A 27,198-nucleotide genomic window follows, 5' to 3' on the forward strand; every position below is an offset into this window, starting at 1 on the left:
CATTCAAAAATATAAATGCAGAAATCCTAAGAGAATATTAGTAAACCAAGTCAGCAATATTTTCAAAGTATCATATAGTTCCCCCAAAGTGTTTTCACCTGAAAAAAGCAAGGTTGTTTTAATATTAGAAAACCTTTTTAAGTCTCATCACTTTAAGTGAATTAGAAGAGAAAAACATAATGATTTTGATAAATGTAGAAAAGACTTTGGTAAAATTATGTGCATTCATTAATGATTAAAAAATACTATCAAGTAAGAAGGTAGAAGGTACTTCCTTAACATAAAGAAAATCTACAGCAAACACCAAAGTGCAACAAGAAATACTGCCTTATGTCTCTTTGTCTAAAAGGAAGGAAGATGCTTACAATATATTTATAGGTAACAACGGAAGTTAAAATGGTATATATCATTAAAATATATGTATAAATGGTATATATAAATAAAGTGTAGGAGATGTATACTTAAAATGTATATGTGTACATAAATATGGACAACATTTGGAGGGAAAAAAATAACAATGCTTATTTCTGGATGTTAGATGTTCTGAGAATTTTTTGGCTTTTGTATCTACTTTTCAATATTTCTACATTAAAAATTTTTTGTGCAATTTTAGATAAGGTAATCTTCTGACTCACTGCACTTCTTCAACAATGTGTGAATACATAATAATGAATACTTTCTGATTTGTAATTAGAATATTTTTCTATGCCTGAATTGAGTTTGATGCTCTCATTGCATCTTTTTCTCTTGAGGGCCATTCACGATGTGGGTCCTTGCATTGGGATTATTTTGCCAAAAAATGCCATAGTAGACTCATTAAAGAATTTTGATTCAGGGCCTCCAAGGACTTCTTTATTTAGTTCTTTTTTTCAGTACACTATTACCAATAAAGGAAATAAAGTAGGTCTTTACTGTAAAAATTTGTTTGCCTGTTGGAAATCAGAACACCCACTTTTGAAATGCTAGAGAAATGTTTTAACTTCCCTTATTTAAAGATTTGTTATCTTCCTGTGAGCTACCCAGAGTGCACAGAAATATTTTCCAATCTAAAAGTAAGATAGTATGTCTTGTAATTCAGAAATCATGTGTATATTCACAGTGAATATGTGTTCCTAATGGTGAGGACCTACGAATGCACTTAGATGCTCCTACTGGTACCTCTTTTTTGAGTTGGATGGTCACTTACGTCATTTGAGGTACAGCTTCCAAGTGAAATGATGACAAATGTCAGAGGTAAGTACTGGGTGTTTTATTAGACAGGTTCCTTTCTTTTTGTGGCTGATGGTGAAGAAATTTATTTTCACTCTACATAACATATTTGGCTTGGTATACATTTCACTCTAGGAGCAAAAATAAAGTACTACTTTCACACTTTATTTTTATTTTATTAAGAAAGTCAATAATTTCTGAGATTTTCTAAAGGGCAAAGAAACCTTCATCAGATTAAACATGAGTGCATGACTCACTTAAAGCATCATTACATTACCTGGTGGAATTCCAGGTACAGTGTTTTGACTGGCATATAAAAACAATTCCCCAGATGTTTTCAAAAGTCTCACTTTGTCTACCTCTCCATGATCTCTGTCTTTTTATATCTATCAAGTGTCCACCTGCATGTCTATCTACTCCATTTATCTCAATTGTCAATGGTAAAAATTCAATTTTTAAAAAACTCTCCCTCTTTTAGCACTGGTATCACTTACCTGACGACTATCAGTCTCTCAAACACAGGTTAATGTCTCTCTGAATTTTAAAATAAGGATCTACAATCCTGGCATTGTACTAGGGAACCTGCTTAGTGAGAGGTGATAGCACTCACTTCACGAATATAAAAGACAGCTTCCAATGCTTGGTGGAGGGAACATACTCTTCATGGATACTTGTTGGGAATAATAAATGACAGTGAAACTGTTAAGATGCCAGACTAATTGGATCCTAAGAGAATCTTTTTTTTTGATGCTCTAAAGGGGGAAGAGCTGAAACATAGTAACTCTAGCCTGTAGAAACTCAATGCCAGCCTCACTTGTAATTTTTTTCTAGTAGTATCATTTTGAAAAGTAGAAAGAAACACACAAAACTAATTTTAATTGTATATTTTCTTTATGTCATTATATCTAGAATGTTATAATTTCAAAGTATATGCATAATAAAATTATCGATGAAATCTTTTTTATCAATTTTTTTACTGTCTTCAAAATATTGTGTGTATGTTATTGTTGCTGCACATGTCAGTCAGAGCAGCCACATTTTAAGTGCTCAATATCCATATATGGCTAGTGGCAACTGTATTTGACAGCAGAGATACAGAACAGTGACTGAAGGTAGAAAAAAGTTGAAAGAAATAATGTAATAAAATGGATATTTAAAAACAATATTTTGATGCTTTTGCCAAGAATGTCTGTCTGGTTGGCCATTGGTTTTCTTACCACATTTATAGATAAATTGAGTTTATAGAAATTGTATTAAGAAGGAGAACATCAGTTTTCTGCTTAGAGTATATAACACATCAGATAAATCCAGAACATTTGGCCATTTCTCTCGTTAGAGTGAATATAACCTATCCATGATAAAATATAATTCAGTGGATGTTGGATGCAGTAGTATCTCAGAAAAAAAGCTGTAGAGAAGGGGCAAGATTGTAAACAGATCAATTCACAGAGAGATGATGGGATTTTGTCTAGTATTCTGGCTCTGGTGAGCTGCTGGTGGATTAAACATACATTTTAATGTGAAAGACAGCATTGCTGATGTACTGATCTGGGTGTGAAGGAAAGTAAAGAGCCGAGAGTATCTAATAATATTTTCACTTGATCCACTGGTATGTATGTGTGTGTATATATTACATATAAATATCTTTTTCCATCTGATCGACATTAAGATTTGGATGTCACTTAAGTTGTGTGATTGGATATGACCCCCTTGGAAGAGCAAGTAGCTATGAGGGCAGAAGGGAGACAGGGGTCCTTTGTCATTTACAAGCTGGTTTAGAGAAGTGCCCTGAAGAGGAAGGAGCAGTGGGGTCTGAATAAACCAGGAGTGTGTGAGTAAAGAGGCCAGGAGTAAAATGAGTTTTTGAGGAGAAGCTGTTAAAGTATAATCAAGTTTGCCAAAGATGAAGATTAATTAATTACTATGCCACTTGATAATAAGAAGGTGACCAGTTCCCCTGGCAGAAGAATTTTTGATGGTAAAGTTGGGTGGAGGTGAGATGACATAGGAAGAATTGTGAAATGGGGAGTTGCTGCAAAATGGTGCAAAGTAACAGTTATGCAAGAGCAATAGATTCTGGAATCTGCTGAACAAACATAGTGTCTACACTTACCAGTGCATTTTCCACCTAAAAATATAAGAGAATAGATTTCATGTGAAGGGTTCTTACCATAGTAAAAATTCTAACTGAGGAAAAAAAGAAAACAATAATGTTCCAATAACAATAAAAACTCTTTCCATGACAAAAAAAAACGCTTGTATGGAAAGCGAGAAAATTAAAACAGACTAGATATACCTCTTTGGAGGAAAGTTGTTAGATGGAGTAGAAAACTGAGTTGATAGATAGGCAGTAAGGATGAAGTGAGGTTTGCTTAAATTCTAACTTTTATTTGGAAATAATTTCGAGTTACAGGAAATATACACAACTAAGAATAGTACCAAAACTTGTGAATAATTGGGTGCATGTACAGTTAAAAAATTTTCCCATTTACCTTATTATTTGCTGTTGATCACTCTTCACAATAGTTTTTAAGACACACAAGATTTAAATATATATATATATCATGGCTCTACTGCTATATTTTTAAACATTTCAGTGTGCATGTCCTAAGGGTATTTACTTGAAAAACCACAGTAATATTATCAGTAAACCTAATACCAACACAATTTCTTCTAATTTGCAATGCAAATGTCATTTACGTCCCTGACAAATAGCCTTCATAGCATTGTCTCTCCCTTGTACACAGTATCCACACTGGGTCAGGTATTGCATTCCAGTTTTATGATTCTTTAGCCTCCTTCTTTGGACCATTTCTACAACCTATATGTATTCCTAAAATGGATATTTTGTAGAATATAGTTTCCCTGCACTCTCTTTTTTCAATAGAACTTCCTCAGTTTGGGTTTCTCTGATGTTTTTTCATGATTCAATTTAAGTCATCCATTCACAGCTAGAGTACCACACAGATGGTATTATGTCATCCTCAGGGTGACACATCTGGTCAGCAGGTTAAGTTGTCCAATTACTCCATCATGTAATTACTACTTTTCCCTTTCAGCAGCTAAGTGGACTAGCTTAAGACCATGCAAGTATCCTGCTCCTCAAACAAAATGCTCCCCTTGATTTTGCAAGGCTTGATGGTCTTTGAGTGATTTGCTCTTTACTGTAATGATTGCAAAGGATGATTTCCAACTCCAGGCCTCCTTCCACCTGTAGCTACTCCTTGGCAGCTATTATAAGCAACAGCCTTCCCTTCTTGTCAGCATAATTGATGCAACGGATTGCTTATATGCATGGACCCATGAATTCTCAGTTTTCAGTGCCTATAATTCTTTGTTGCACTTAATAGTTACAGTGCTTAAATCCTCATACATATTTTTCCTTGAGACACTCTTTAAGCTAGCTTATGTGGACCTTAGAATAATTCATTTTAAAATCAATATTTCAATTTTGTCCCTGACTTTAAGAATAGCAAGATGTTGTATGCTCACCTTGTACTTATTCTACTTCAGTCCTGAATCAGGCAGTTCTTAGGGAATGTTGGATCATTTTATGTGGAAACACAGTCCCACGTCTGGGCTGTAAGTGAGCTATTTACTGCCTGGATTATTTTTTGCTTAGCCATTGTAGTGTGCTTAAGTAGTGTAAGCAAGTACATATATATATAATATATATAGTATATATATATATAAAATATATAAACATATAAATAGATGCACATATATGCATAACATATGTGCACAGATAAATGTGTGCATGCATAGATTTATAAACACCTTCATGTACATATTTTAGGAATTATAAATTTTCACTGATAACTTCCATTCCAGTCCATCCATTCATAATACTTTCTTGTTTTTCGACATTTGTGTCTTCCCAATTCCTTGTTGAAACCCTGACAGTCAGCATGTTCTCATTGGCTCAGTTCTATTATAGATACAAAATAGCACATCCTTTTCCATACCACTTTAAATAATAAGAGTACTAAAAAGAGTTGAAGATTTCCTTACAGCTCTTCCTTTCTCCTTTAGGAATGAGACTGAGTGGATATAGCTAGATAATGTATTCATAAGAATTTGTATTAGTTCTTCTTTTTCCCTGAATTGGTAAGATAATGGTGTTCATTTGAGATAAAAATGGGCTGATTTTTTTCCAGTTTGCTCTCAGTGTTAGGTCCTCTCTACCATCGTCATTGATTAATATTGATTTGATTTTGAAATATTCATATTGAAAAGTTTCTGAGGGGTGAAACTATATGACAAGCTTATGTAAATATACTGAAGTATAAGATAGAAACATCACTCTCTAATGGGAAGGATTATTAAAATTATATAGAGAATAAGCAGATTCACATGCTGATGGTATAATCTAGAAAAGCAGAAGAAACAAATGATGCCCAAAATGGAGAGAGATGTCACCCGAAGAGCTAAATTCCTTCTTGAGATATCAGAGATTGGGTACAGAAAATAAGAAAATCAGTATGTGTACAGTCCTTATTATTTCACTAGTGCTATTATAAGCACTTCACATGGCTTAAGTCATTGAAAGCTCACAGTAACTCTATGATGTAGTATGACAATTAACCCCTTCTCACAGGGTGGGAAACCGGCAGCACAGAATGGTTAAATAATTAGTCCAAGGATGTTCAGCTATGAGATGCCAGAGATATGACATAACTCCAGAGAAACTGTTTTTATCTTCCCTGTGGTCTCCACAGTGGGGTTGGGAGTATCACCTCATGAAAGATGAATTACTGGGTTATAGAAGGAAATACATGTGACTGGTTTAATTGTAATTTATAGTCAGTATTTGAGACATCATATTTGACATTGCTCCTTAGATCCTAATTCTATGAGTTTTGTGTGAAGACTGGCAATAGATGAAGTCATGATGAGAAACCATTCAACAGTAATAAGCTTCATCATACTGGGACTGACCAATGACCCACAACTGGAGATTTTGGTCTTTATCTTCATGCTTACTACATATATGTTAAGTATAATGGGGAATCTGACCATAATTTTGCTCATCTTGGCAGATTCTCACTTAAGAACAGCTATGTATTTTTTTCTTCAAAACTTCTCTTTCTTAGAAATCTCATTCACAACAGCCTGTGTCCCCACATACCTGTACAGCATATCAAGTGGGAACAAAGCCATCAGCATCAAAGCCTGCTTCAGTCAAATTTTTTTTATTGTCCTCTTCGGAGCAACGGAATTTTTTCTGTTGGCTGTGATGTCCTATGACCGCTATGTGGCCATCTGCAAACCCCTGCATTACGTGACCATCATGAACAGCAGAGTCTGCAGGACCCTCATCCTCTGTTGTTGGGCATCTGGCTTATTGATCATCCTTCCACCCCTTTCTTTGAGCCTTGATCTGGAATTCTGTGACTCTGTTATTGACCATTTTCTCTGTGATGCTTCTCCAATACTGAAGAATTCCTGCTCAGATACATGGTTCATAGAGCAGCTGGTTATACTTTGTGCTGTGTTGACTTTAATAATGACCCTTGTTTGTATAATTCTGTCCTACATATACATCATTAGGATGATTCTAAGATTACCATCTGCCCAGCAAAGGAAAAAGGCCTTTTCCATTTGTTCTTCCCACTTAATTGTGGTGTCTTTTGCCTATGGCAGCTGCATTTTTGTATATATAAAACCTTCAGCTAAGGATGAAGTGGCCATTAATAAGGCAGTTTCTCTGCTAACTACATCTATTGCCCCTCTGTTCAACCCGTTCATTTATACCCTAAGAAATAAACAAGTTAAACAGTCTTTCCATGACACTCTCAAAAGATTTGTATTCTTTTCAAAGAAGTAGTGGAAGAAAAAACTGTGAACACAAATAAAGAAATAAATAATCAGAATACAGATGGAAATGAAAGGTATTGCAACTGTAACATTTGACAGGCATTGAAGAATGATGAGAAGTAATTCTAAGAATGCTGAAGGATGAGCATTAAGAGAATGGCATTTTCCTACTCCCCTGAAATAGGAACCTTTTATATCTCCTTCTAAATACAATTATATCAACACTACTCAGACTTTGCAAAGGTTCACTAGTCATGATTCTTGTGTGCAGACATGTTACTGCTTTTCTCTCCTTGCAATACAACCTGTTTAAATTGTCCTCCGTTTTCAAGAAGATAAGTACATCTATTTTCAGGAAAGGTAAAACTTCCTAGATCTTCACTCTGGCTTGTCAGTGCTGCCTCACAATACATAGTATATGAATTGCTACAAAATGGAATCTAATAATATTCAGTGTCCCTACCAATATGAATGTATTAAAATGATAATAGAACTACTGGCAAAATCCACAGAAATACAAAAAGTGTAACCACATAGACTTTCAAGCTTATTGATAAACTTCCTTCTCTTCTAGTAATTGTTCAAAGAACTCTCAGAAAAGCCAGATGGACTCAAAAATCCTTGGCTGAAAGCATCAGATTGCTGGTGATACAATGAGGAACAGAGGGCCAGATTCTGCAAAGGATAGATATGATGAAGGGTGAGCTGAGCTGATTATGTGTAGCTAATTTTGACACCAGTAGCATTTTCAGATTCATGGCTGTGGTGGAGTAAAGGTTGTTTCAAACTCTTCAGTTTGTCATTTGCCCAGCAGGAGATGTAATTTCCTTCCTCTCCCCTTTAGCTTGGTCAGGTCTACTATGACTTGCTTTTGATCATGAGAATGTGGAAGACATGAAGTTGTGTGACTGAAGAGAGAAGAAACTTTGCAACTTCCCCCCTCTTTTTGGGAACACGTGCCCTGGGAGAGTCCAGGTGCCATGTGAAAAGCATGAATACCCTGAGGTTACCGTGCAATGAGGAAGCCCAAGCCGGTCACCTGGGGAGACCTAGAGAGAGGCCTCTTCAGCCCCGTCTCTTCAGCCTTTCTCAGCTGTGGTGTCAGACACATGCCTGAGGAAGCCATTATAGATAAACAACCCACTCAAGCCTTCTTACCATTCCAACCCCAGTACCATCTGATTACAACTAAATGACAGACTCCATAATCATCCAACTCATCCCAGTCATCCCCTAGAACCATGAGAATAATTGGTATTTTAAGTTGATGTTTTAAGGCACTAAGATTTGGAGTGATTTGTTACAAAGCAATTGATAACAGAAACAAGGGTGCAGGAAAGGGCCACCTTGGGATGGGGGACTTGTAGAAGTTGTGATAATTTCCTAGGGCCAGTGGACACTGCTGGGGGCTGAAGCACACACAAACCCCTTAAGCTGTATCCATTTTATTTTGTTACTTTTTATACAGTGTATTTCAAAGGTATTAACTCACACATTTAATATTTAGATGAGTCCACAATTCCACTCCAAGAAGTACCTGTTTGCTTTAGTGAGGATATTTAAGGCTTCAATATCTGGGCAATAGTCACAGTACAAAAATGTGGCTTTGTGCTGTTTGGCCCATATCTGGCAAAGGATGGCAATATTTTTCCAATGGAGAATTTTACAAAAGAATTTATATTATTATTATATGACATTATATAAGAAAATGCTTCCCATTATGACAGCTTGTGTGAGAGTGTAGGTTTTGAGCTGTTTTGGTTTAATTCTTCAAGGACAATGACTTTATGTCTTGTACATTGCTGTCATTTCATTGTCCAAGTTCACCCTCAGCATGAGGGGAGTACAAGTATCCCAGGTCACTGAAAGGTTGGCATCCACAGAAGGCAGAGGGTGAAGACCAAGCACCACTGGGCCACCACTGGTGGAAGGCTGTTTGCTGTGCATGAATGAGTTCTAATTCTGAACTCAGCTGCTTTATGTAAACAGCCATGTGTGTTGTTAAACTTGAGAAGAGCAGGGGTAGGCATCTTTATAGATCTTCTCTAGGGAACTGAGATGCAATGTACCCAGTCCCTCAGGGAAGGAGGCTCTGGGGAAAGATGGGCAGAATACTCCCGGAGATGCAGAGAAAAACCACTTTTTCTAGTTGTGATATTTCCAGTTGTGATGTTTTCCTCAGTTTTCAGTTTTTATTAGGCCCCAGTAGTTTTCCAGAAACTGGTTTGAATCATGAATACATTTTTGGTGTAATGGAATGGTTTGCTCCAGAACTTTTGATATCTATGCATCATCTCAGCTGTTTGGTTCCTATACATTATATCCATCAACTTTATGTACCATGAACGCTTCTGGCACCACAAGATTTGCTGGATGATATGGTCCAATAACAGGGCCACTTGCATTTCAGCATGAATTTGCAGCAGAGCCTCCTTATGCTCAGCAGGCTGTATTTAGAGTGGGTACCTTTGAGTCACCGGATAAAGGTGTCAAAATTGCATTCAAAAGGGTGAGACAATCTGTGTGTAGCCTGTGAAGAAGCCTACCAAGGTTTCAGGCACAGGAGTTAATTGCTTGTCATTTATTCTTAAAGTTGATCTCCCCAAATGTTCCTGATGGAGTATCTTTAAAAATTTGCTCATGTAGCAGGCTCCAACTTTCCACTGTGTGCACTCTTACCTGACATTCAGGACACCAGCAACTTCCTGTTCACTCTGTCTAATTAGCACAGTGTCATCATTAACGTGGACCAGAATTATATTCTGAGGAATGTCCAGATGATCAGGTTCCTTTTGGTCTCTAATGTGATAGAGAGCAGAGTCAACACAGCCTCAAGTTGTGACTGTGAATGGTTTTACTGGTTATTTCAGTGAATGCAAAGTACCTCACATGCACCTTCTTTATGGAAACTGAAAAATAAGCATTCATCAAATGAAATTCTCAGTAGCAAGTGTGAGATTTGCTGTAGATCTGGTCTGAAAAGCAGCTAGACTTGTTCGAGTTTGAGATAGGCCACCATCATCACTATGATCCGAAGGTTTTGCAGGATCCAAACTGCTCAGTTAAGGGAGGCTCTGATGTGACCTATCCATCCTGCACTGTTTAAATGTTTTAGGGTGCCCCTTATCTCAGCCATTTGTGCAGGATATATTATTACTTTTGACTTACTGATTTGGCCAAGGCAGGCAGTCTTAGGGCTTTCACTTGGCAGTTACATTCTGTATTTACTCCACAGGTTGTAAAGTGACCTGAGGTGAGAGCTCTGTCATTCCTAAGTGCATTCTGATGGCACTCAAATATCAGGAAAATTACATAGTAATGTGATGACAGATCATTGAATGCCCTGTGAGCTAATATTGGGTAAGGGCTCCATCTGTCACCTCACTTCCCCTCACCTGCAATGTATTGGTTGTATAATAGAATTTTGTACTTGATATATCCCTCAGCTAAGACTCTACACAATAGTCTAGAAATGTCTAGAATTCTCCTTTCTCTAGTGTTCATCTAATTTGGTGAATGCCTTTTGATTGTTTGGGGAGGGACTGAAGGATTCACTTCAGTTCTGCATATACTTCAGAGTCTTGCACTGAAGGCATATAGTCTGCCCTGTCCTGGAGGAGCTCTGACCTAAAAGAGGGATCCATTCTGAGAGCTGGGTGGACAATCATGAGTTTTCCACTATGCAGCTGATATCAGCCTTCTGCTCACACACCTTCTATCAGTTTTGGTTATAGTAATCAGTATCTTTGGTGGCCTTTTATCTCTCACACTCTTAGCACCACTACGGTCCACTAGCCATTACCACAGATCCCTGCACATGAGGTGCTCTTTAGGTCCCTACTTTCTCTTCTGGTGCTGTACAATAATTATATTACCCTGTCTCTGACACTTGAATTCTATCATATAGCATCTCTTATAGTGAAATCCAAGTGTCTCCATTGGCCTTAGAGAATCCATAAGAGGCTCTACTTCTGTGGGGGATCTCAGAGGACAAACAACATTGAGTGTTTTCATGGTGCCCAGTCTCCTCCCACCAATGCATTCCTAAGTGCTTTAATGAAGGTGGGGTCTTCTCTGACTGTCTGGGTACACAGTCAGTTAGCTGGTGGCTTCTCTAGTTTTAGCTCATAAATATACTTTTACATGCTTACTTTTTGGTAGCTTTGAATCTTAGCTCTTTATTTGGATGTGGCAGTTTCAGCAGCTCTATGTTATTAATCTTGGTCCATGATTTTATACCTTCACAGAGCCATCCCAGGAGTATCTTAGCACCATGTCCAGATGTCCATGTAAGAGTTTGATCCTTAGTTCTTCTTTAAATCAATAAACTCTTCCTTATCCAGCCTCATAATGGGGGATAGGGTTAGCGTCAGGGTTCGGTTTAGATCTCTGTCATCAGTGACGTGTGTGTGAGGCTTAGGGTGAGGGGTGAACAGTGACGTTCAGGGTGATTGTGAGGCGTAGTCTTCAGGTTGATTGTTCCCATACCCACATTCCCAAGGGTATAGCTGGGCCCAGAGAGCTGCCATTTGGCATTCTTCCCAGAGCGCCTGTTTTCCTAGGAATGTGGCTAGAGTGTAGCACAGGAACAGTTCATCATCGTCAAGATTCACTCCAGGCCTGCCATTTCAGTTTACTCTTTGGTGAATAATCCCATTCCTTTCAGAGCAGAAAATTACTATGAACAACATGGGTATAATCATAGGAGCTGGAATTTTTAGGATGGTGAATGGGATATTCTGGAGACCCTTTCTCAGTACATTTGAATAGTTAGAGCATAGACAAATTCTTTAAAATAGTTATGTATTGCAGGTAACAAATTACCCCAAACAGAGCAGCTTAAACCAAATAACATCTTTCAGTTTCTGTGGGAAGGTGTCCAGGCACAGCTTAACTGGCTCTCCCGGGGCTGCAGTCACAGTACCGAACAGCCCGGTCTCATCTCAAGGGTCGGCTGTGAGAGGGTCTGGTTCTTGTTTTACTCCCATGATTACTGGCAGAAGTCAAGTCCTCAAGGACTGTTTGCCAGAGACGTAACTTCCTTGCCATGTGGACCCCTCCAAATAAACAGTTACTCATGGCATGGTAGCTGGCACCCCAGACCCAGGGCTCTGACAAAAAGAGAGCAAGACAGAGACGAAAGCCTTGGTGTTTTAAGAACTGAATCTCGGAGACGATATCCTCTCCATTTCGTTGCAAGTCACTATGTTCAACCCTCATTTAGAGGAAGGATTTTACTTAAGGGTCTGAACAAAGGAATTGGAGACCATGACTGCCTACCACACTCTTGACACTGACTTCTAAAATGGAAAATTCATGTTATTATCATATGATCCTATAAATTTTCGATTAAGGGGATGAATATGGCAAAAAAAAAACATCAAAACCTCTAGCCCAGTTGGTTGAAATAACAAGCTCTAGTAATCACTCAAGTAAACAATTACTTCCAGAGAATATGAAAAGTGCCCTTGAGTCTCTATACCATTAACTCAGAATCTAAAATGCCAAGCACTGTCAAGAAAAGAAAATTATAGTGGAATCTCACTCATAAACAAATGTCCATTAATTCTAAAAAAGTTACTAGTGAACCAAAGTCAGTACTATGTTGAAAGTAGAATATAGTTCAACCACGGTAAATTCATCTCAGAGTTGCAAGTTTGATTTCATATTAGAAATACCTATTTCTATTTCATCAATTTAAATGAACTAAAAGAGAAATGTATTCTTATTTCCACAGATGTAGGAAAAGCATTGGAGAAAAAAATAATATTCATTTATTGATGATTTAAAAATCTCAGCAAACTAGGAAGAAGAAGAAAATTCCTTGTTTTAAGAAAATATATAGCCATGCCATTGTGAAATATAAAATACCAGTTTATATCTCTTTCACTGAAACAGGAGGAAAGAGGTTTACCAGACATATCTATGTGAAAAAGTAATTTAACTTGCTGTGTGCAATATTTTACTGAAACTATATGCGTGACAGCATGTAGAAGGAGAACACCACAAAAATATTTCTCAATATTAGAGCTTCTAAGATTATTTTCTCAGATTTTTGTGTTCCATTATCTGTGTTATGCCTGCAATTTTTTATAGGAAGTCTGTGTTCTTACTCATTACATTGCATAAAGCACGTGTGACTATAAATGAGAATATATTTCTTATTTGTAATTAGAATCATACTTTTCTGCACTTAAATTTAATTTGTTATTATTGTATGTTTTTCTCTCTGAGGATATGAATCCCATTGTTACTTGGGTTCGGATTCTTTTGCCAAAATAAATTGTGGTTAGATTTATTGCAGACTTTAGAATGAGGGCCTCTAGGGATTTTTTTTCACTTGTTTTTTGCAAACTTGATGCAAATACATGGAAAAAAGGAGGTCTTAAATGTAAATATCTGTTTTCCCACAGAATATAAGAACACTGTGGCTTGCAGAGCTAGTGAGGTTCCTTCACGTCCATTTGTTTTTGAACTTTTAATCTTCTCTCAGCTATTCACGGTACACAGAAATATTTCTTAATTTAAAAATAAGGTGGTATATTTTATAACAGAACCTTGTGCATGTTCACAGTAAGTATGATTCCTAAGAGCAAGTCCTTACAATGCACTTAGATGCTCCTACTGGTGTCTTTTTGTTAAGCTATAGGTTCACTTAGGTCATTGGAGGTACAGCTTCCAAGTGAAACAGTGAGAAATGTCAGAGGTAAGTCCTGGATGGTTTACTAGTTGGGTACCTTTCTATTTGTAACTGATGAAGCAGAAATTTATGTTTCATTCCATATAACACATTCATTCTACATATGTTTCACTCTGTGAAAGGAAATAAAGTTCTAGTTTCTAAATTTTGGTTTGATATTTTATTAAGAAAAACAATAATTTCTGAGAGTTCTTATAGAACAAACAAACCTTCAACAGATGGAACATATGGGTACAACTCATTGAATGGATCATCACCAGGTACAGCGGTTTGATTGACATATAGAAACAACCTCCCAGATGTCTTCAGTACTCTCATTGTCCTCTCAGTAATGACTGTCTGCCTCTTTTATCCAGCAGGTGTCCATCAATGAACATTTCTATTCCATTTTTTTTGATTATCAAAGGTAAAGGTTTCATTTAGAAGAAAATCTCCTGCTTTTTCAGCACCAGTTTTACCTAGATGCAAACTATCAGACTCATAATCCATGTGAATGCCCCTCCTTTCATTTATCATATCTGCAAATTTGGTCCTGTATTGAGAAATCTACTTAGTGGGAGCTGATACAACTCACTCACTTGACAAAGAGAAAAGGACTTCGTATCCTTCATGCAGGAACATACTCTTAAGGGGTATTTGTGTGGAATAATTAAGAGAGCAAAAACTATTTAGTTAACAACCTAATTTGATCCCATGAAGATCTTTTTTAAATTCTCTAATGAGACAGGACTTGAAACCATTAACAACTCCAGTCAATACAAATATAATGTGATCTAAATTTTCAATTTTCAATTTTCTTGTAGATCCAATAAAAAAAAGAAATAGAACATGTGAAATTTATTTTAGTTATACATTTTCTTTCTCAACATATCTAGAATATTATTTTAACATATTTGTATACTAATACATTTATTAATGAGAGATTGTATATTATTATTTTCTTACTAAGGCTTCTAAATATTACATGCATTTGACAGTTACTGCACATCTTCTTCAAACCAGCCACATTTTAATTTTACAGTGTGCTTAAGGGCTACTTATTTGGGTGACACTGAGCTAAAATATTACATGAATGTAGCAAAGAGTTGAACAGACCACTGTAAGAAATTAGGTATTTGAAAAGTAACTCTTATGTTCTCTTATCCAGACCCAGTGGCTGTGTAGTTGGTCACTGTTCTTTTTACCACATTGATAGAGAAAATGAGCATGTAGGCAGAAGTTCTGATGGCCTCTGTGAAACTGGATGGCCATGTCCTCCAGCTCATCCTCGGTATCGGGTTGGAGAATGTGTCCTCCACAACCTGGGATGGGGCTGCTCCTCTTCCTGAGGAGTACGTGGTTGTTGCATTTTTATTTTCTTTATTATGACCAGGAAGGCCTTAAATACAGGAGAGGCTGATGCCACCGGCAGTGGTTTTGGCAACAGTACAGCCATCGGACTGACCCCTCATCCGTCCCTGATATCTCCTCTACAGTCTCTGGGGTGAAGGTTACCCCTCCCAAACAGTCTCCTGCAATGCAGATACTCCTGCAGCCTCCTTTGCTGCTAACCTATCTTCCAAGAGCATGACCTGTCTTCTGAATAAAGGTGTCCCATAGGTCATTACCAAGCTCCTTTAAGCAATGCTGAAGTGTTTCCCTCTCCTGCCAAAGTTTGTCCATCTCCTCGATAATCCTTTCCACTATCTTGAGAAACAAACATCCCACAATCCCAGATGCTACACCCCCACTCAGGACCCAAAAGCAGTCTTCTATCTCATGGAGGGCTAACTCCACAGCTTCTGGTGTTTCCACCCTTCCCTAACTTTGAGGAAGGCCCAACCATCTAGGAAGTGCTTAACCTTAGACCAATGTGCTCCCCAAGTGGAAGCCCATGATTATGAGACTTCCTGGAGAGGCCATACCGTCCACTGCTGCAGCACTTGGGGCCTACCTGCCATCAACATGGGGGTTTCCAGGTATCTCTCCACCTTCTCTAGGGGCAGCAACACAAGGTTTCCACCCATGAAGACAGATTTGGGATTCAAAGTTCTTGCCAACTACCTCCAGATGTAACTCCAAGGAGGAAATAAGTTCCCAGGCCAAGGTAAATTAACTTTGAAGCCAAAGTCAAAAGGAGAATAAAGTGGGGAAGCCAATTTATCGCCTACAAGCTTTTGTTCACTTCTGCTTGCCCATGTCGCTCACAACACAGGTGCAATACAGGATCCACCCAACCTCTGCAGTCCAATTATTCCCTCCCTGCCCATTGTAATCACCTATTGATATGGAGATAGACTAAGGCCAGGCGAATGATCCTGGAAATACTGCAAATATACCCACACTTTCCTAAAGTGAAATACAAACTCCTTGAATCCAGAAACCTTGCTCTGTCTATCTGTTTATGAAACAGTCCCTGATACATAGTAGTTATTCAATGATTATTGAGTGAGTAGATGAAAGAATGATGACAGATCTTGGATGGAAGCAAATGATATAGTGTGAGCAATTGTAGCGTGAGGTCTAGGCGATACCCAATTAGGTTGTATGTAATTAGGAAGGGAGGATGTGATTTCATTAGAATTGTTGGAGAAAAATTAAGGAGTATAATGAGGAAATACTTTACAAATATTTAAAGCTTTCACAATCCGTATTTTATTGAACTACGTGGGACGTCTTATAACCAGAATTCTGGTCATGCAATCAAATCTGTTTCTACAGTTGACAACTAATACTGAGGTGAGAAACTGGTATCTATTATCAAGAACATTTTTAAATGCTTCCTTTGTCAAAAACATTTGGACTTGGAGAATTTTATAGAGGAATATTAATATATACAGAAATCAGTGCAAACCAGATGTGGGTAATGACAAAGTATGTGGAATTATCAATAATACCAATAGGAATTTATAGAAATAGGAAATCATTTTTGGCAAAGAGGATGAGGGAAGGTAAATAGAGGATAGATTTTAGGCTCTGAAAAAGGGCATATATTTGAACAGGGTGTAAATAGAGTTTGAAAAGGGGAGACTGAAGGACATTTCAAGTGAGTGACTATCATATGAAAAAGCTTAGTTTCACAATAGGTTTACTGTCAAAGAACTGTAGAGAGTGTTTGGATTAATGAAGCTGAACACAGATTTTGGGCATTTCTGACTGTTGAGAGGATGAATTTAAATTTTAAGAACTCGAAGTTTCTGGAAGACTTCAAGCAAGTAGTGAACTCATTAAAATAGTGTTTGGCATAATATTAATTGTGATATTGTTTAAGATAAATAATATGGAGAAGAGATTAGAAATAGAATATTATTAGGCAGCTGTCAAGATAATTCTGATTGAAATATAACATTTTAGATTAGAACAATGACAGCAATGTGAGATGTTAAGTACTATCTTTTTGATGGAAGAAAGTGCTAAGACTTAGTGACTGAAGCAGGAGACCTAGGAGGAAGAGCTGAGAGAGAGTAGGGTAGAGTAAAAATTTTCCCTTTTATGGGAAATTCTTCTACCCCACATATAAAATGAAGTTTGACAAAATTTTGAATATTTTCATTTGTTTAATCCAGGCAAAGTGAAAAGCCATGATCAGTTTCAGTAATATTTGAGTCATGTTTATGAACTAGAGTCCAAGAGTGAGCTCAGGTATTTGATGCAGTAATTATATAGCTCCAGACACCTGACACAATGCCACCTTTCTGCATTCCCTCTTGCCAAGTAGGTGAACAGGAGGAGAATATCTCATTATGTAAAACAGATTTTGAAGATTGTCTTTCATCAGCCTACTGAATTTCCATTATTGGTCCTATTGACATACACTTGGTTCATGAAGTGGGCAGGATATTCTTATGAATCTTTCCAAAACAAACAAGAGATTCATAGACAAACTCGTCTTGCTGAGGATTCACAACTCAGGTGGAGTGGTCAACCAAACTACTAAGTAAATACATACATCTAATAGAAGCACGTTTAAATTACCAGAAGAGAAGCTAGCAATTGTTTGGAGGTTTGTTGATGTTTTTAGAAATTTTAAGTGAGCTATTAATAAAGGACTTGGAGACTGGATTCCTATTTTCCCTCATACTCTGGACATTACTTTGTGGGAACAACTGAAAATATAAAATAAAAGGTACATTGTAACTGGATGATGTTTAATAAATGTAGTAGTTCTTAATGTACTGTGAGCACAAAAGTTTACTTTCACCATTATAGAACATGCAAAGAATAAAAAGACTGTTTTTAACATTTAATAGAAAGAATTCCACATATTCAGTTCATGGTCCTTGCAAGACAATCACTTGTTTTTCCACATCTCTTCCCTTTCTCTGTCAGTTTTTCACACTATACCTGAATTTTATCTTCAATAGTCACCTAAATGCCTAACAAAATTTCCTTCTTGAATTATTACCTTTTATGATGTTTTGAACAATCCCACTAATCTTTAACATTCTTCTTTTCTTAACTGAGGTAAAGTTGGAATTGTCATATGCTATGTCTAAACACCACCAATGGGAATGGCAACAGAAGGCATACTGTACTTGGAAGTATTGTTTATTGTTTTCTGTTGTAATCATATTTCAGGATAAAGTGCACTCACATAATTTCCAGAAGTGCCAATAGGAACATTTTTTTGTGGATTAAATGGTTTTAAAGAAAGAACATAGTTATCTTCAATGATTTTTAAATTGTCACATTAACACCTGCTCATTCTTGAAAAATGGACATATTTTAATAAGGAATACCTCTAAGTGCACACTTTTCTATTAGATCACTTTTCAAGATTTGGTAAAGATTCTTGCATTCTTCCTGAACAATAGAATGTGCTTTCATCTATTCCCAACAAGTGAGAAATAGTCTCTGGGCATTAATAATCCATATCTCAAGGAGACGACATAGCCAGAGGTTGTACTTCATTTCTTAGCATTTCCCTTCTCTGACATTGAGCATTTTGGGACTCAGGTATATGGAACATGAATTTATAGTAGAAACTATTCTGAAAAATATCAACTTAAAAAAAAGAGATATAAATACCTTGACTTTGGCATTTGGATTATAAAGGCAAATGTTTTGGGTGGAAAATTATGTTGATAAATCTACAGAATACTAAGAAACCCTTTATTTGCCAAAGTCATGAATGTTGTTTATGGATTATTCATATTTAAATTTAATTTAACTTAGTCACAAAAACCATGAATAATCTCTTATTTCTTGGTGGGAAAACCAATCCATTTCACTATGTCTTTGAAGGCATCTTTCACTTGTTTCATTCAAAGTGTGTAAATGAATGGATTAAGCAAAGGGGCAACGGACGTAGTGAGTACAGACACCGCTTTATTAATAGCTGCTCCTTCCTTTGCTGAGGGCTTGATGTAGATGAAGATGCAGCTGCCATAACTGATGGAAACCACAACCGTGTTGGAGGAGCAGGTGGAAAAGGCCTTCTTCCTTTGCTGGGCAGAAGGGAATCTGAGAATGGTCTTGGTGATGTATGTGTAGGAGAGGACGACACACACCAAGGTAGTAATGAGTGCCAGCACAGCGAAACTCAAGACAATTTTCTCTATTAATGCTGTGTCTGAGCAGGTTATCTTTAAAATAGGAGATGTGTCACAGACGAAATGATCAATCATATTCGAGTCACAGAATTCCAGCTGGAGGCCCAAGCCAAGGGGTGGGAGGATGAGTAACAGGCCTGCTATCCAACAGCAGAGAACGAGTGTAGTGCAGACTCTGCTGTTCATGATGCTCATGTAATGCAGGGGCTTACAGATGGCCACGTAGTGGTCATAGGACATGGTGGCAATTAGAAAAAATTCTGTTGCTACAAGGAGGACAACAAAAAATATCTGGGTGGCACAAGCATTATAGGTAACTGTATTGTCTCCAGATATCATGGCGTACAGGAATCTGGGGATACAGACAGTGGTGAATGAAACTTCTAAGAAAGAGAAATTTTGGAGGAAAAAAATACAGGGAGTTTTAAGTTGGGAATCCCACAGTGTGAGGGTGATAATGGTGAGGTTCCCAGCCACACTCAGTAGGTAGGTGATAAACAAAAATACAAAGAGCAAGACCTGTAGTTTTGGGTCATCATTTCAATCCCAGCAGGATGAATGTGGTTATTGCTGTGTGATTCCTCATCACTGCCTTGTGCCAAGTCAAGAGCGATTCCACCTGAAGAGAGAAGTGTCGCAGGAAGCTGGCCCTGGAACCTGGATGCAAACACCGGGCAAGCAGCTCACACACACTTCCTTCTTTTCCTTACTGGCCAATTGTTAACAGCAGTGCCTCTGACATCTTACCAGGAGGCAGCTACAGGAAATATCTAAGATCTTATCTTACAATTCTCTGATTAGCAAGAACATTTACAAAAATGTCAAATAAAAGCCAAACAAAACATAAATCATATGTGTAATTTGCAGTTTCTCAAGATTATTGTCTTGTGGTACAGATCTTAGGGTCCTTATCCTGGAGGAAATAGTCATTTTTGAACTTTTCTTCTCCCCTTCTCATCTTTCTTTGCTTTTACACACTATACTAAAATGCTCCATTTTCAAAATCAGAAAGGATCTGTTAAATAGTATTTTTGTGTGTTGTACAACGATTTTTTGGAACAGTTTTATGACCACAACAAAATTAATGGTTGTATACAGAGATTCCCCATATCCCTCCTGTCCACACATGTGCAGCCTACCCTTGATGTCAGCACTCTCACCAAAGTAGTGCATTTGTTAAAATTGATGGACCCACATGGAGACATCAAATACCACAGTTTACATTATATTTCTTTCTTACTTTTGTCTATTCAATGGGTTTGGAAGAATGCTTCATTAGTATTTCACATTGAACTTTTTAAGTTATGCTAATTTTGACAGCGGCACATTCATTTAAAAGTGTTAGTTCTTCTCTTTGTACTTCAAATTATCTCTAAATAGGAAGAGAAAACATTTAAAATACAAGGATGCATCTGTTTTTTTCACGTGTATCTAGACAAATGAAGGTATTTCTAAACCAGATTTGGGGAGTGCTCAGGCAGAACTTTTCATTTCTGGAACCTGATCATCAGCCAGCCTGAGTCCTAGTGGGGCTAGTGGGGCTCCGTGGTGTGGGCAGGGCCCAGAGGGAGGCTCTGTGGCATCTGCTCTCGGCGCCCCCTGACCAATCCTCCTCTCTTTGCAGAGCAGCAGTCAGAATCAGCGCCGGGGTATATGTTAGTGACCTCTTGGAACAATTTCTGCTGCCTCTCTCCTCAAAACATTTCTCCCCACAATTTTAGCAACCAGCTCCCTAGCCCTGCTGCTTCTGTTCTTTGACTTTAAGAATATGCATCTTGCCAAGCAACATCCAGAAACAAGGGTACACATATGAAGCGATCTTTGTAAATACATTTTAAAGTATCCTAACTACCTCATTGAATTTCCAAACTGACATTCCCAGGAATTTAAAGACTCCCTCAGGAATTTCATTTGATGGGTGATCAGGAAATTCCCCTCACTTTCGTGCCCAAACTTACCCTCACCGACATTCATATTTTAAGCAGCTGCTCTCAGGTATCCATCCTGTAAAAGAAGATCTGGTTAATACATTCTCACTGGTGTTATCTGTAGTTAATAATATAAGTATCAGTCTATAATATATTTTTCTGTTTTATTAGGAGGAATAATTGATAATTAAATAGAAAATTTAGGCATAACTCCAGGGTTTGTAGGGAAACTACACATTTTACATGAAAGACTAATTTCATAAGTGATTCAATGTTTGCCTTAATTGTATCCAATGTGTGTTCTGAATAGAGAATGAAAAACTACATTAGTTTACTCTTCTTTCTTATTGCTCAAGAAAGCAATCTGCATTTATTCATTCAAATAATATTTAATAAGCATAACATCAGAGACTGGAGACCTGACTATTAACACATTTCCCCTTAGGGAGCTTTCAGGCTACCAGTGGGAGAATGTGTGTCATGTTAGTGAATCCTCAGCGACATGATAGCATGAGATCACAGTGGAAATGAAACTTTGGATTGGGGCCTTTGACAGCTCCATGTTTCTTCTTTGGCAATCACTCATCATCATATTGGTAGCTATGCATATTTCCCTATGTTCATCCCATTTCCCTAGGTTCTTTCCTTTTTACTAAAGTTGTCAGATCACTGTTACCATAAGTTGAGTGAGCAAGGGTTTTGCTCAAGGTTCACAGGCAAGAATTTGTAGCAAAAAAAACCCTCCCTGGGCTCACAGGGGAAATGGTTACCGCAGAGGTGGTGTCTTGCCATGTACTCGCCAGGAGAAGTATCTGAATGGGCCAAAGTAATTGACAGGCCAGGTTGGCTCTGCACTCCTAATTGTCCTCGCTGTATCCATCCCTTCAAGTGCAGAAGAGTCTTCATCCCTGTCCTGGTTTCTGACATTGTCACTCCAGCTCTTCCTCTGCTACAAAGCAGGGTCTAAAATCATTCTCTGCTTTTCTTATCAAAACTTTAATTCTTCTCTACTGATAGTAAAGTGGTGAACTCAGTGACATTGTGAATTATCATTAATTTAATGCTTAAAATGCCTAATGATTCTGAACGTTCAGAGTTACTGTGTTTTGATTCTTGAAGGTTTTATAAAAAATACAACTATTAGTAATGCAATAAAGCCTGTGAGGGCAGATCCTTTGGATATAAGACTGCTGCCTTCTAGCCTGTATATGCAATCACACCGGTGCTCTCTGTTATATTGGGAATATTTCCCTGAGATGCTGAGACTTATTCACTTATTTTGAATTTGGATCTATTAGTGTTTGAATCAGTTTCACTAAATAAATTATAAAATTTACCACCTTCCTCCAAGAAATACTATTTTCAGTTAACGTTCGCTGGCAGGCCTTGTGGACTGCCCATGCTCACTGTCGCTGGGGGGCTAGTAAGTGATCGAGATTCCATCGTTTCCTTCATTGACTTCCTATTTAATGATTCAAAAATACATTTTTCACACAGCGATCTTACTTTTGTTTGGAAAGAAATCTCATTCAGTCTTCATGTGGGACAGATGCTGCCCATGGGCCAGATAGCTGAGATTCAAAATGAGAAAATGCTGCCCCCTCCCAAAAGAGGCAAAACTGACCTCAAAAGCAGGTGGAGTATAAGGTGAGGTTCCCTGTAAGGTAATTTATAATGTTAGTATTACTTGATATCCATGACATTAGTGGGTATAACTGGGTGACAGTGTCTTTTCCAACACTTTTTATTTTCCCACCTCTTAAATACTTAGAGTCTCAACTCACAGCTGTGACTATCCCTTTAAAAGGCAAAAGTGACCGTGGCAGAGATTTCCAGTTTCACTTTCCTGCAGAATAACAACCTATCATAAATAGCTGTTCAATACTTTTCTGCAGTGTCAATTATAATGACCTGAATCCAGAATTTAAAACTGGCTGTATTCACCCTCTGCCTACGTTTTGATTATTTACAAAAATGGGCCATGCCGTTCGCATGCTCACTCCCTTCCTGACAGGCTGTCCCCCAGGCCCCTGAAGAACCACAGTGTGAGGAGCGTTAGGTGGGTGAGGAGCTTTGTGGGCACTTCTGCTCCCATTCTCACCACCCCCGTCTCTAACCTGTCTCACTCACACACAAGTGCACGTGTGGGCACGGACACACACACACACACACACACACACACACACACACACACACACTCACAGCCGAGTCTAGCAGCTGACAGAGCTCTCCTGGATTTTCACAGCTCCTAATAGAATGAGCCCATCTCAGTTCCCTCTTCCCTCACCAAGTCTATCAGTGCGTTCGATTCTAGATGTCCCAGTTACTCTGTTAATTTAAAGGAAGAAAAGAGTGATGTAGAGATAAAGAAGGTTTCTCTCTAGTTTTGTCAGAAGGGTGCATCTGATCTTCCTGGGCAGGGAGGCAGGCTGCCCTGCAAATTCTATAATAGCATCATTGCCTATATATGAATATTCTGCTACCAGGGCACAGGGAACATGTGAATGAACAACAAAATAGTCCTCAGCGACCCAGTTTCAAAGGTTACTGATGAATTGGTGTAAAAACACACTTAGCAATGAGGGCAATGTCCTCAGAGACATTTAGGGTGGTCTGATGTCATCTAAATTTTGTTTTGATTTCTTTATGGAATTGTTATATTTCTCCTGGAATTAGACACTCTTTGACATAAATCTTAGATAAAGCCAAAGAACAAAACTCCTCATTTTGCAGATGAGGAACGTGAGTAGCAGAAAAATGAGGGTCAGAATGCCCTGCCGTGGCGGTGCAGGTTTTGAACAAGAGTTTATCTGAATACAAAGATCCCGCTTCTCCCCACATACTAACCTAGCTGCTTGTCCCTATATTTGGGACACTGGCCTGCATTTAAATTTCAAACACTTCTAGTGCTACCTGGCCTTCATTTGCATCATTTTTCCTTCTACTTACAACTTTTCAGGTAGGTAATGAAACAACCTACTTTTGGCATTTGAAGCAAAGGAAGGTTTTGCATCCCAAGCAGTAGATAAACAATTACCTGGTGCCAGTACATGTTTCTGGTTTTGCTATGGCTTATTCCTGCCCAGTGACCTTGAACAAAGCTTTTTTTCACTATCCCTTCTGTCATGTCTGCACATTTTCAGTCTTGTGCTTGTGTGAAATGAGGGAGCACAGGTGTGTGTTCCTGCTGCCTCAATTGGACCGGTGTCTCTGCAGTCCACCCCCTACTCCTCTGCTGAGGTTTCCCACGCTGACTGGCCAACTCACATCATGTCTCTCTGTCATCCCACTGTTGGCAGAGTGATTGAAAATTTTCCTGGCATGGGGAGTGTTCTGGGAAGAAAGGAGATATATCTCTATATTTAGAGTAAATTTTCAAGAACATCCTGATGGGCTGTTGCAGAGACTGGTATTCCCTGTCTCACATTTTTCTTCCCTTTTTCATAGCAACTGAACTCCAGTTTTATTCACAGAGAAAAGTGCCCAGATAAAATACCACCCAGTGCCCCTTGTAGCTCACATGGATGTGTGACTAAGATTATGGCCAGTGATGCATGCTATAATGATTTTAAAAACCATTATTGCTACAGAGTCATAACTTTCCCCATAAATATTGCTTTAGTTGCATCCCATAAATTTTTTTTTTGATTAGTGTTATTGTGTATTTTTTTCCATTTTAAACTCACCCATTTCTGTATTTATATTAGAAGTTGCTTTCTTACAGGTAGCAAAGAGTTGCCTCATTTTCCACTCAACCTGACAATCTCTGACTTTTAAGTTTGGTGTTGAAATCATTCTATTTCATAATAATTAACATATTATTCCACAATTACAGTTGTGGGTATATACCTTAAAAAAAATGAAGCAGAAGCTTCGACCAGCATTTGTATACTAATATGCACAGCTTTATTCCCTATAGCCAAAAAGATGGAAACACCCAAATGTCCATTGATGAATGGATAAAAAAATGTGATGTACATGTAAAAGGGAATGTTATTTAACCTTAAAAAGAAATGGGATTCTGACACATGCTACAACATGGATGAAACCATTATGCTAAGTGAGAATAAGCCAGACACAAAGTAAAATACTGTATGATTCCACTAGCTGGAATAGTCAAATTCATAGAGATGGAAAGTAGAATGGTGGTTGACAGAAGCTGAATTAGGGAGAATGGGGTGTTACTGTTTCATGGGCACAGAATTTAAGTTTAGGAAGGTGGAAAGTTTTGGAGATAGATGGGGTTGATGATTTCACATTAATGTGAATGTTCTTAATGCCTCTGAACTGTTCACTTAAATATAGTAAAAATGGTAAATATTACATATATTTTACCACAATAAAAAAGTTAAAATGCAAGACAGTAAAACACCCCACAAAATATTTTATTTTGGCCTTAAACTCTCAGTGATAACTTTGGTTTATTAACATAATAAGAAAAAAACCTTACCTACTTACCCAGGTCATTATCTTTCCCGGTGCTCTCGATTCCTTTGGTGGGTGCATGTTTCTATCTGCTCGTAATTTCTATCCAAGAGACTTCCTTTAGTATTCCTTGTAGGGTAGGTCTGCTGGTGATGACTTTCTGTAGGTTCTCTATTTCTTGAAGTCTCTATCTCTCCTTCAATTAAAATAAATTATTTTTGCTGGTCATACTGTTCTAGGTTGCCATTCCCTTGCTGTACTTTCAAGATGTCATTGTGCAGTCTTCTGGCTTTCATTATGTCTGCTGAAAAGTATACTGTCATTCTTATATTTTCTTCTTTTTATGTAATAATATTTTATTCTTTGGCAACTTTTAAGATTTTCTCTTTATAAATAGTTATAAGCAATATTTAAAAATTGTTGTGCCTTCATGTGTGTTGTGGTTAGGGTCTGTTGAACACCTCTGACCACTGGATTTATATTTTCTACTTTTTGAATTTTACCATATTTTGAAATACTTTCACTCATTTCTTCATAAACTATTTTGGTCACTCCTTTCTCCTTTATTGAGAAGACCCTCATTATACAATATACCAAACCTCTTGAGTTTTTCTTAGATTTCCCTGATGCTTTGTTAAAATTTTTAACATTTTTCTTAGTACTTTTTATAAAGATAATTTTTACTGCTATTTCTTCCAGTTAACTAAATTTCATTCTTCAATATCTAACAGATATTAAAAGTATTCAGCAAGTTTTTTATATGGTGTAGCTCTCATCTCAGTTTAGTTTGCATCTTTGTAACAATTTTCATGTTTTTCTTAACATGTCCAATTTTCTCCAACACCTGGAGTACAGTTATAATTAAAGTTTAAGTACTTTATTATTTTTTCATATACCACTTTAGTATTACCTTTTTTAAACTGAAGATAATTCTTAGCTTTATTTTATTGTAATGTCACCATCTTTGCCATACTGGGTCTATTTGTATGGACTGTTCTTCTCTTTAAAGGTGTATTTTGCTGCTGCTTTGTGTGTCTGGTGAATTTTCACCATGTCAGGCAGTATGAAATTACCTTCTTGAAGGTCATATGTATTTCTGTTCCTTGAAGGGTTTTTTAGGCTTGTTCTGGCATCATTTACATCACTTGGAAACAGTTCTGCCCTTTCAGTTTCTGTGTTAGTCTGTGTTAGACTGGATCCAAGCAGGGTTTAGACTAGTGATTCCTTTCCTCTAAACTAAGCAAATCTTTCTGAATCATACTCAGGAGATTGTGAGTTTTTAAATTCTGTTTGGTGTGAATAGGAACTGTTTCCATTCTTGTGTGAACTCAGAATATTGTTCTTTGCATTCTTTTGGGGTCATTTTTATCTCAGTCAGATAATTTCCTTTCATGCATATGCTCACTTAAATGTTCATGATGTGCTGTCTCTAGATGACCAGATGTCCCTCTGCATGCTGCCTCCACCTCCTGGTACTTGTTCTTGTGATCTTTAGCCTCCTTAAAGTATCACCTGAACCTTCTCCACTCTGGCAGACTGATGGGCCCCCATGGGCCCCCTGCCTGCACTGAGGAAAGTTGAGTCATCT

At 37.6% G+C, this 27,198-nt stretch overlaps 1 protein-coding gene and 1 pseudogene across 1 annotated transcript; one reads left to right on the forward strand and one right to left on the reverse strand.

Annotated features, from left to right (window-relative positions):
* The first annotated feature begins 6,097 nt into the window (after positions 1–6,097).
* LOC108405556 (olfactory receptor 6C2-like) lies at positions 6,098–7,036 on the forward strand. The gene has a single exon (XM_073214184.1). It carries the CDS (start codon positions 6,098–6,100, stop codon positions 7,034–7,036), a length of 939 nt encoding a protein of 312 aa, XP_073070285.1.
* Positions 7,037–18,903: 11,867 nt separating this feature from the next.
* On the reverse strand, positions 18,904–19,843 carry LOC108407149 (olfactory receptor 6C2-like; annotated as a pseudogene).
* Positions 19,844–27,198: the final 7,355 nt, after the last annotated feature.

Source organism: Manis javanica, chromosome 10, assembly GCF_040802235.1.
Source record: "Manis javanica isolate MJ-LG chromosome 10, MJ_LKY, whole genome shotgun sequence".
Taxonomy (NCBI): domain Eukaryota; kingdom Metazoa; phylum Chordata; class Mammalia; order Pholidota; family Manidae; genus Manis; species Manis javanica.